Below are 9,307 nucleotides of genomic sequence, written 5' to 3'. Positions count from 1 at the left end.
TTCAGTATTCTCTGCCAGTTAAATACTATTGCTATATAAAACCTTAAACTGTACACCATTGGAAATGATTGTTCATCATACTACTTTTTCATTAATGAGGCCATGATCATATTTTAGTCTTTCAATTATAGAGATGAATTCTGAACATAAGATTGACAGCTCAAAAATGAAAATGTAGCGATCATACACTACTAACTTTGGCTTTGTTCCTGAATTTAAAATTTCCAGGAGAAAAATGTCCTTTATAAACAGGACTTTATTAATGCTTAAGAAGCATCATTTTCTCCAGTAAAGCCTGTGTGTGTTTTCTTAGGGAAAATAATGTTTGCCTTTTAAAACCTGTGATCCTTTAGGGTGATGGTGTATTTCCTTATGTGAACACAAGGATAAAATATTTTATTAAACAACTGAACCTTGAAAATAAAATATAAATTCTAAAAAGAAAAAGGTTTGCTAAAAAGAGGAAGAAAATTATCCAAGTTGGGTTTTTAAGGTTTTGGTTCGTTTTTTTGAGGAGCACTGTCTCCCAAACCTCCCCAGGAAGTCTGCCAAATCTGCACCCTCCCTAAAATGGGGGGTGGCTCTTACCAGCAAATATTTATTCAGTCCCTCCTTGAAATGTGATTACCTGGCAGTGTACGGATTATGGACAGTTATCTAGTGCATGTAACAAATATTTTGAACTTATCAATCTTTCTGCTATTTTGACAAATGTGGATAAATCCCTGTTACAGTCTTAAGTTAGCACCGCATGACCACGCAGGGTTTGGTTCTGGTGTTTTTCCTCTTGTGTAGCTCTGGTTTCTCAAGGCTGTTACTTTATGGAGTCTTCTCAGCATCCGTATCTTTCAGTGAGGCATATGCACACATTTCCAGACAAATAAACTGCAATCAGAGAAAGAACTGCAGTGAGTTCATTATATTTCTAGATTTTCAGAACAGTTTATAATGTTTTTAATTAAGCTTTCAAATCATACATGTGTAAAACCTTTACTCTTTCAACTCCTTTTATTCTGTATTTACACAGTATGCGACTCCAAGGAGCCATCTGGTTATGCTACCTTATTACGATGACTAGCTGAGTCCATAAACTGAACCTGTCGAAGAAATAGTAATAACCTCTCAACTAGTAAAAGATAGTCCTGCTCTTCTTGGGCTGAGAAAGTTACCAACCTGCAGTCATCACCTCCAGCACTAATAACATGTCGATCACCACTGGTAAATCGAATATTTGTCACATGGGGTGAATGACCCAAGAACCTTTTGTGCTTCGCCTAAAAAACAAGAACAGAGCTCAGGGTGTGTGATGAAAACAGAAGTCAAAGGTTCCTAATCGGGAACCATTATCTCCATCACGAGGGCTGTGGAGAGAGAAAGCGGTTTGGAGCACAGCTAATGATGAAATGCTTTCTCAGAATTAGTAATGGATCTTCATTGAAAAGCATTTGAAATTTGGTAACAGATTGATTAAAGGTTTGATAAAAGACTAATCACAGGACAGTTTGCGAAGATGGCGTGGCTTGGGGGCAAGGGGAGACAATTTCTAATAGCTTTTATTTCAGAGTAATGGATTTAGGAAGTTTGGAGAAAATTTTAGAATTACAAATTTAAAAGTATTTTCAAATCATGAGACAATATAACATTTTAGCTATTATGTGGGAGAGAGTACTAATGATCAGAAGTCTAAATCAGGAGTAAAGTTACATAAAATACTAAACCCAACGTCAACTTACAAATTTTTCAGGACACGGGAAGTCAAATAACTTAACCATGCCAAAGTCATCTCCTGTTACAAGGCTGATTCCTGAATGAGAGACGCAGGCACAGGTGACATCGGCTTTCTCAGCATGTCTGGACCAGATTCCCATAACTTCATCTCCTAGAATGCTAGAGAGAAGGAATAAAAAAATCCACCATAGCACAGATAGGTTTACCATACTGAAAAAGTTTCTTGGTAATTAACCTCTGAGTACCTAGTTACGTTATTTAAACACAGGAATAAGTTATGACAAGGTGTTACCTGGAAGCCTGAACCTGCTGGGATGGCACTCCCTCACTCCCAATACACCTTTTCTCAATGAAGTTCTATAATTTTAAGGGTTTATAGATTAATCCTTTAAAAAGTCAGTTAATACTTTATGATAACTGATAGAACTATTTTAAAAGTGTTGATGGCATTTTTCATTTTCATTGATGGTTATGCACGGTTATCTGTTCTACAGCCAGCAAATCTGAACCCATTGTATAAGGTTTCATTTCTAACAGCTGCTATCAATAGCATTCCTTTAGATAGGGAAATAGTACAGTTGCCTAACAGTACCCAATACATGTTTTCATTGTCTGTTATTAAACCTACTTATGTTAAGGAAGTATCAGGGCATTTTTAAAGTCACAACTTTGATTTCCTTTAATTAAAAGAACTGATAAAGCATAGAAATACATTTGATCAGAAGGGGTCCCAGCATGAGTAAGTATATCATTCTCTTCTTAGGAAGAATTCAAGATGGTAACAAAAACTTAAAACTCAATTACTGCTCCTTAGTGGGAATGGCTCTAACTGTTCAGAAATAGGATTTTCCAGTTCTCCCAGCTGACCTTCAGTCAGCTCTTCCCTTCTGACACATGAAATATTTACCTAGTCCATGTAGCCCAAGTAATTCTGTCAATGGCAGCCTGATCCATGAGATGTTTTCCTGAAGGCACTTCATAGACATGCCGTTTATAGCAACCAGTGGAGACCTTTCATAATATTAAAATGGAACAATTCCATCATGTGAGAGGCAAAATCCAGAAGTAGTTTATAGTAAACTGGCAAAGTGTTACTTGATTTACATTTCTAACATTATTAAGACTAAAACATGACCACAAAAATCTGTGAGCAAAAAAAATGAAGAAAAGGACTGGTAAGAATAGTAAAGAATTTATGCAGAAACAGTGAATAGTAGTGAATAAAAGGCAAGAGTTGAGAAGCTCTGGAACTGAGGAGTTTTAAAAGCATTCACTAACAAAATGTAAAAACTATTCGCGTAGTCTTGGTACTGTACCTGGAGATGTCTGCTATCTGCAGAGAAGTCCATTTGAATGACAAAGCTTGGGATGTCTTTGCAGTAGCTGATTCTGTTAAGGGTGGGACCCAATGTTAGGTCATAAAAATCCACTGAATTCTCACTGGAACCCACTGCCAGAAACCGGGAATCTGGACTAAATCTGAACATGTAACAAAAGATTACATGTAAAAGATGCATTAGACCACATGAAATAGTATAAACATTTAAGACCACTGACTTTTCAGCTCTCAAAAATAAGTATTTGAGATAAATAGTGTGTGATATGGCCTCAAACAGATTTACCTGATAGGCACAACAGATTGTGTATACTGATATTTGCCTGTGTTACATAAAACAAAAGGTTTATATTTTACTTCAACATTAAGTGGTTCCTGAATTTTCATCTCCTAATTTCTTTAAAAATAGCTCAGTTTTTAAAAAGCCACTATCAATTTACATATATTCCTAAATTACATAATTCAGTACGATAGGATCCTTTCATCTGGAAAGATCGTGTCTTAATAGCAAGGGACACAGACCAGCTTAACTCACGCCCCGTTATTAGATGAAGTGATACCGCTTGAAGCTTGAAGAAGTTATTTTAAAATAATAAAGTACTATTTGCCCATCGATGATGCAAAGCAGTATGGGACAGTTCAGTTTTTTGAAAATGCTCCATAAGTCTTGCTGATGTACCTTTGGGAAACTGGAGAGCTGAGGGAAGCCATAATTACTGTTTTATATACTGAAGATCTGAGGAAGGTTTCATTTGTAAAAACGGTTTTACTGGTGAAAACAGTGCAAGCTTTTGACAGACCTGGATTTAATAATCTATCTTGATCACATGGAAGTGCTCAGTAAATGGTAACCACTGTTAATATAAGCTTAAGCACTGAAAAAGGCTCAAGAAAAGTTTTAATTAATTCATAATCTGGGGCATAGATGTTCAATGACTATGGATTAAATGAATGAACTATATATTCAGTGGAGATGAAGAGAAATAAAAGACGTTTGGGGTTATAAGTTTAATTTTTCAGGCTTTCTAAGAGATGTTTGGGGTTATAACTTTAATTTTCCAGGTATTTTTTTTTTTTTTGGCTGCGTTGGGTCTTCGTTGCTGCACGTGGGCTTTCTCTAGTTGCGGCGAGCGGGGGCTACTCTTCGTTGTGGTGCGCGGGCTTCTCACTGTGGTGACTTCTCTTGTTGTGGAGCATGGGCTCTAGGCATGCGGGTTTCAGTAGTTGTGGCTCGCGGGCTCTAGAGCACAGGCTCAGTAGTTGTGGCGCATGGGCTTAGCTGCTCTGCAGCATGTGGGATCTTCCCCGATCAGGGCTCGAACCTGTGTCCCCTGCATTGGCAGGTGGATTCTTAACCACTGCACCACCAGGGAAGCCCTTCCAGGCTTTTTTTTTTTTGCCATGCCGTGCGGCTTACAGTATCCTAATTCCCTGACCAGGGATTGAACCCGGGCCACAGCAGTGAAAGCGCCAAGTCCTAACCACTGGACTGCCAGGGAACTCCCTAGTTTTCCAGACTTTTAAGGGAAGATGGAAGATAATTCTTGGCAGGATGAACTTACTGGACATGTCCAATGTGATACTTATTCATCAAACATTCCCTGAATACCTGCTATTATAAGGCACTGTGGCTGGGGCCCAGTGGACTCATAATTTAGTCAGGAGAAGTAGATAAGTACACAAAGAGCCATATCTCAGCATACAATTTATGATGTGTTGAAATGCTACAGGCACTAAGGACCTTTTTTCCAAATGCAAGCTGGGTCATTTAAAGAGTACCCTTGACATACCATTCCATTTGTTGACTAACCTGATATCATGGATTGCACATCGTCTATCTCTCTTCTTTCCCCATATCTTTAGAGAGCTCACAAGTAAAATAATAAATTCTCCATTTTTCATTCCAATAGCCACCATGTCCCCTTCAGGGCTATAACACACAGTACGAGCAGCATGTCCCAAATTCACTTTGTTCAACATCTTCTGCATAAGAACCAAAAGAGTCATAGAGAACTACATTAAGCAGAGTACTTACAAAGTAAACCAGTTTCTCCCCCAAATTCTCAACACAATGCTGAGATAGTTCTTTAAGTGCTAGCAATTTAGGACTTTGCTTTTTAGAAATTGTAACATCTTTTAAAAAAATTATACCTACTTTATCAGCAATGTCCCAGAGTCTCACTGTCCCATCTTCTGCAGCAGAAAGGAAAAAATCCCTGGAAGGATGTGTCGCCAGTCCCCATATAGGTCCATCCACATGACCGTTAACTAAAATATTACATGCTGCATTTTTCTCTCCAACTTCAATTATTTCAGCATTCCTTGTCCCTACTAGTATCTTGCCCTGAAACACAAGTGGGGCCAATATATTTAATGGGATACCACAGTTGCTCTTCTTAATAATATGAGAACGACCTACTGGCCTATGTGATACTGTGACTTAGAGTAAGAAATATACAGATCTTCCTCAACTTATGATGGGGTTGCATCTGATAAGTCCATCATAAGTTGAAAATGTCATAAGTTAAAAGTGCATTTGACACACCTAACCTATCAAACATGACAGCCTGGCCTACCTTAAACATGCTCAGGACACCTACTTGAGCCTCCAGTTGGGCAAAATCATCTAACACAAAGCCTATTTTATAATAAAGTGTTGGATACCTCATGTCGTTTATTGAATACTATCCTGAAGGTGAAAAACACAGTGGTCGTCTCGGTACAGACAGCATGGCTGTAAGAGAACTGATTGTCGGCCCTTGCGGCTGACCGGGAGCTGTGGCTCCGAGAGACGATTGTACCGCACATCACTAGCACTAGCACATCACTAGCCAGGGCAAGATCAAAATTCAAGATTCGAAATATGGTTTCTACTGAATTTGTATCATTTTTGCACCATCTTAAAATCGAAAAACTTTAACTTGGGGATGGCCTATATATTTGGTCTGTCCCCGCTTACTGGCATGAAGCTCCTAAAACCCTTGGAATTTCCTAAGTGATGAACAAAAGAGGGGTATCTTTTGTTATGGACCTCACCAAAGGATGGGGGCTGGTTGCCAGGAGACCCAACTATGTGATTAGGGGTTAGGGGCTGGCAGTTTCACTCTCTCCTCGCCCCACCTTGGGGATGGGAGAGGGGCTAGAAGTTGAATCAATTACCAATAGTGAAAGATTTAATCAATTATGACTATATAAGAAGCCTCCATAAAAACCCAAAAGGTCAGGGTTTGGAGAGCTTTCAGGTTGGTGCACACGTGGAGATGCAGGCTGAGTGGTCATGGAAGCTCCTCTCCCCTTCCCATATACCTTGCCCTGTGCAGTTCTACATCTGGCAGTTCATGAGTTATATCCTTTTACAATAAACTGGTGATCCAGTAAGTAACGTGTTTCTCTGAGCTCTGTAAGCCACTCTAGCAAAATAACTGAACCTGAGGAGGGGTCGTACAACCCTCTCTAACTTATAGGCAGTGGGTCAGAGGACAGGTAACTGACTGGTGTCTGAAGTCCAACGAGGAGTTGCTGGGAACTCCAAACTACAGCTGGTCAGAAGCATAGGTAAGAACATGGCATCTGACGTGGTGGTGAGGGGAGCAGTCTTGTAGGATTGAACCTTCAACCTGTGGAATCCAATGCCTTCTCTGGTAGATACTGTCAGAACTTAGTTGAATTTTTGGACACGCTGCTGGTGTTGGAGAATTGTTTGGTGGTGTGTGGGAAGCACCCCCAAACTCAACATACACACATTGGATTTGGGTCCAAAACCAAAATAACATACTTTCAGAGAATTTTTTGCTTTGACTAATTTAGTAGCAAGCCAGCCATTAGCTCATGCAAAGCTTTCTATGACCAGAGGCGCATCTGCAAGAGCACTGAGCCAGGCTGCATGTGCGAGCCCACGCTAAGGATAATACACCTCGCTTCTCCAGTCATCAAAGTTTTGACTTTGACTATGATATATTAGTCTGAAGATCTCCAAAGAGGTGTAAGTGCATTGGGATACAGGAAGAAAGTATCAGATTTTAGTTAAAAATAACTATAAAATAAAAGTAAGCTTAACTAATATTTAATACACAGACAGGATAATACATGTATGTAATTTATAAATACACTTATTGTGAGTGCATGCACGGTCAAATTTTTTAGAGCAATGTGTATTTTTTAAACAAATGGAGACAGCTGCTTTAATCAAAACGAGTCAACCGGCAAATAAATTCAACTGTCTACCAGAGTTGAATTAGCAGATGCAAGAAAATAAGGAGGTTTAGATACAGTGCTTAGGAGAACAGCTTCCTGTCTTTCTGCAAAGAAAGCAGCAGAGAAGAGGCAGAGGAAAACTGGCAAGCAAGTCCATCTTTAAGTTATTATTCATCAAGTTGCGAAAGGTGAGAGAATCACAGGAATAACTGTTTTCTACTGTCTGCTGCACTGTAATGCCTCAAGAAACATCTTACTCTGCCTCTGCACACAGAACGGACACAATCTGTGACTTGTCCTGTCTCAAGCCTGAAGGCGCGGCATCGCCTCAGTTCCTGATCCCACAGTTTGACTGCTCCTCCTTCTTTTGACCTAAGAAAATAACAACCCAAACCAAAAGAAGCATTTATTATTGGCTATTACAAATAATTTTTATTATAAACAAATACTAAATTATAAGCAGAACAGAAAAAGAAGCTCCAATCTTTATATTCTTATAAACTTTCTATGGTAATTTTAAGATACAGTGTCTCAAACATTCAGTTTAAGCAAATTTTATTTTATGAACACTTATTTTTCTGACATTAGCATAAGTTTATTTAGCACCGCCCCCTGCCCATACATCATATATCCTCTCTCATAATACTTCTTGACTGAGGAAACGTGCAAAGTGAATTTTTTTTTTTTTTTTTTGGCTGTGCCATGTGGCTTGTGGGATCTTAGTTCTCCGACCAGGGGTTGAACCTGGGCCACAGAAGTGAAAGTGCCAAGTCCTAACCACTGGACTGCCAGGGAAGTCCCCAAAATGATTCTTAATGTTAAGAGGATAATGGAAATGCAAGGCTAGATAATAGGATTACAGATGCTGTGCTACAGAATATATTTTCAGGGCCAAAAGAGCAGCACATTTCTTTCCAACCATTATTATTAAATATGCTACTGAACAGTTTAGTAGGTTACTAGTGAGTAGGAGTGCGCAAGACTAGATGAGGTGTGGAAACACGAGTGTCAGAGTAATATGCAAAAGATAAATATAGCCCATTTATGGTTTTTTCTCTTATACAGTCTTCCTTTATGTGAAAGGCAAAAGCTGCTGCATATTTGTGGGTTCTTTCAATGCTGTATAGGAATGTACTTACTTCCTGGTCACATATACATTCCATTTTAACATGCATATGAATATGTTAGTAGGAAATCAATGATAAGTATCTGGTTTCCACTGGGAGATTTGAAAACCACTCAGAAAAAGGCCTCTCTGCACACATTTTGAGGTCTTAATTTTATCTAACAAGTTTGCCTCAAGCAAAAGCAAACAAGGCAAAGTTTATTTCTAGTATCCTCTCATCCTTTTCTAATGCAGCAGTATGAATTTTATCCCTTAGTATCCAGTTTGAACCAAAAAGAAAGCAGGCAGTCGAGATGCATCCTGAGTCCAATGGCAAAGATTCCCCCATAGATCACCACCTACTACTCAGCCAATATTTATACAGGCAGAGAGACATTAAGAAAATCAATTCCTAACCTGCAGGATAGCTACCTATCCATACCTCAGAAAAATGATCACCCCGTTGGAGTTTAGACTTATCTACAATGTGAAAAACACTGGGAGGGATTTAAGACCAGAAATAAAAATCAACAAGAAGGTGCATAAAAGGCAGTAAAGGAGACGCATATGAGGAGGAAGGTCGGAGGATAATCCATGCGGCCTAGACATAACTAACTGCAAACCAGAGGCATCACAACGCATGAATATTCAGCAAGGCTGTGAAAAGAAAGAGGACTCACGGCCTCTCCTTGCCACCAGTGACAATAAGTCCGTCTCGAAGGGTGGTGTACATGGCAAACACAGGCCCGTTGTGAGCTCTGGCCACGATTCTACACAATATGTGGTCTTTCCACACACAGACATCTCCACTGATGGTACCTGTAAACGTCAAGTTATTCTGAAAAGGAGTGGGGAAGGGGGAGATAAACTCATGAAAAGTTCAAATAGAGTTCAAACAGCAATTCTCTATGTAAGTGTGAGCCTATGTCACCTTTTTTTTTTTT

At 39.2% G+C, this 9,307-nt stretch overlaps 1 protein-coding gene across 11 annotated transcripts in view; it reads right to left on the bottom strand.

Moving 5' to 3' along the window:
• Positions 1 to 460: 460 nt before the first annotated feature.
• Positions 461 to 9,307, bottom strand: part of EML5 (EMAP like 5) — a 166,668-nt gene continuing 157,821 nt past the window's right edge. For 3 of the 11 annotated variants that reach the window (XM_082451171.1, XM_082451166.1, XM_082451174.1), the window contains 8 exons: positions 9,044 to 9,201; positions 7,516 to 7,630; positions 5,220 to 5,408; positions 4,875 to 5,047; positions 3,045 to 3,207; positions 2,636 to 2,739; positions 1,734 to 1,887; positions 1,028 to 1,274 (listed from right to left, as the gene is read on the bottom strand). In XM_082451171.1, the coding sequence (XP_082307297.1) occupies positions 1,053 to 1,274; positions 1,734 to 1,887; positions 2,636 to 2,739; positions 3,045 to 3,207; positions 4,875 to 5,047; positions 5,220 to 5,408; positions 7,516 to 7,630; positions 9,044 to 9,201 (1,278 nt within the window). In that variant the 3' untranslated portion in view covers positions 1,028 to 1,052. Of the gene's footprint in view, positions 886 to 1,027; positions 1,275 to 1,733; positions 1,888 to 2,635; positions 2,740 to 3,044; positions 3,208 to 4,874; positions 5,048 to 5,215; positions 5,409 to 7,501; positions 7,631 to 9,043; positions 9,202 to 9,307 lie in introns of those variants that run through there. The other 8 variants (XM_082451170.1, XM_082451173.1, XR_014260950.1 and 5 more) reach the window with 6 other exon arrangements.

Source organism: Balaenoptera physalus (genome assembly GCF_965194825.1).
Source record: "Balaenoptera physalus genome assembly, chromosome: 2".
NCBI lineage: Eukaryota > Metazoa > Chordata > Mammalia > Artiodactyla > Balaenopteridae > Balaenoptera > Balaenoptera physalus.
The sequence above is the reverse complement of the archived record's forward strand: the minus strand, read 5'-3'. Positions and strand labels throughout refer to the sequence as shown.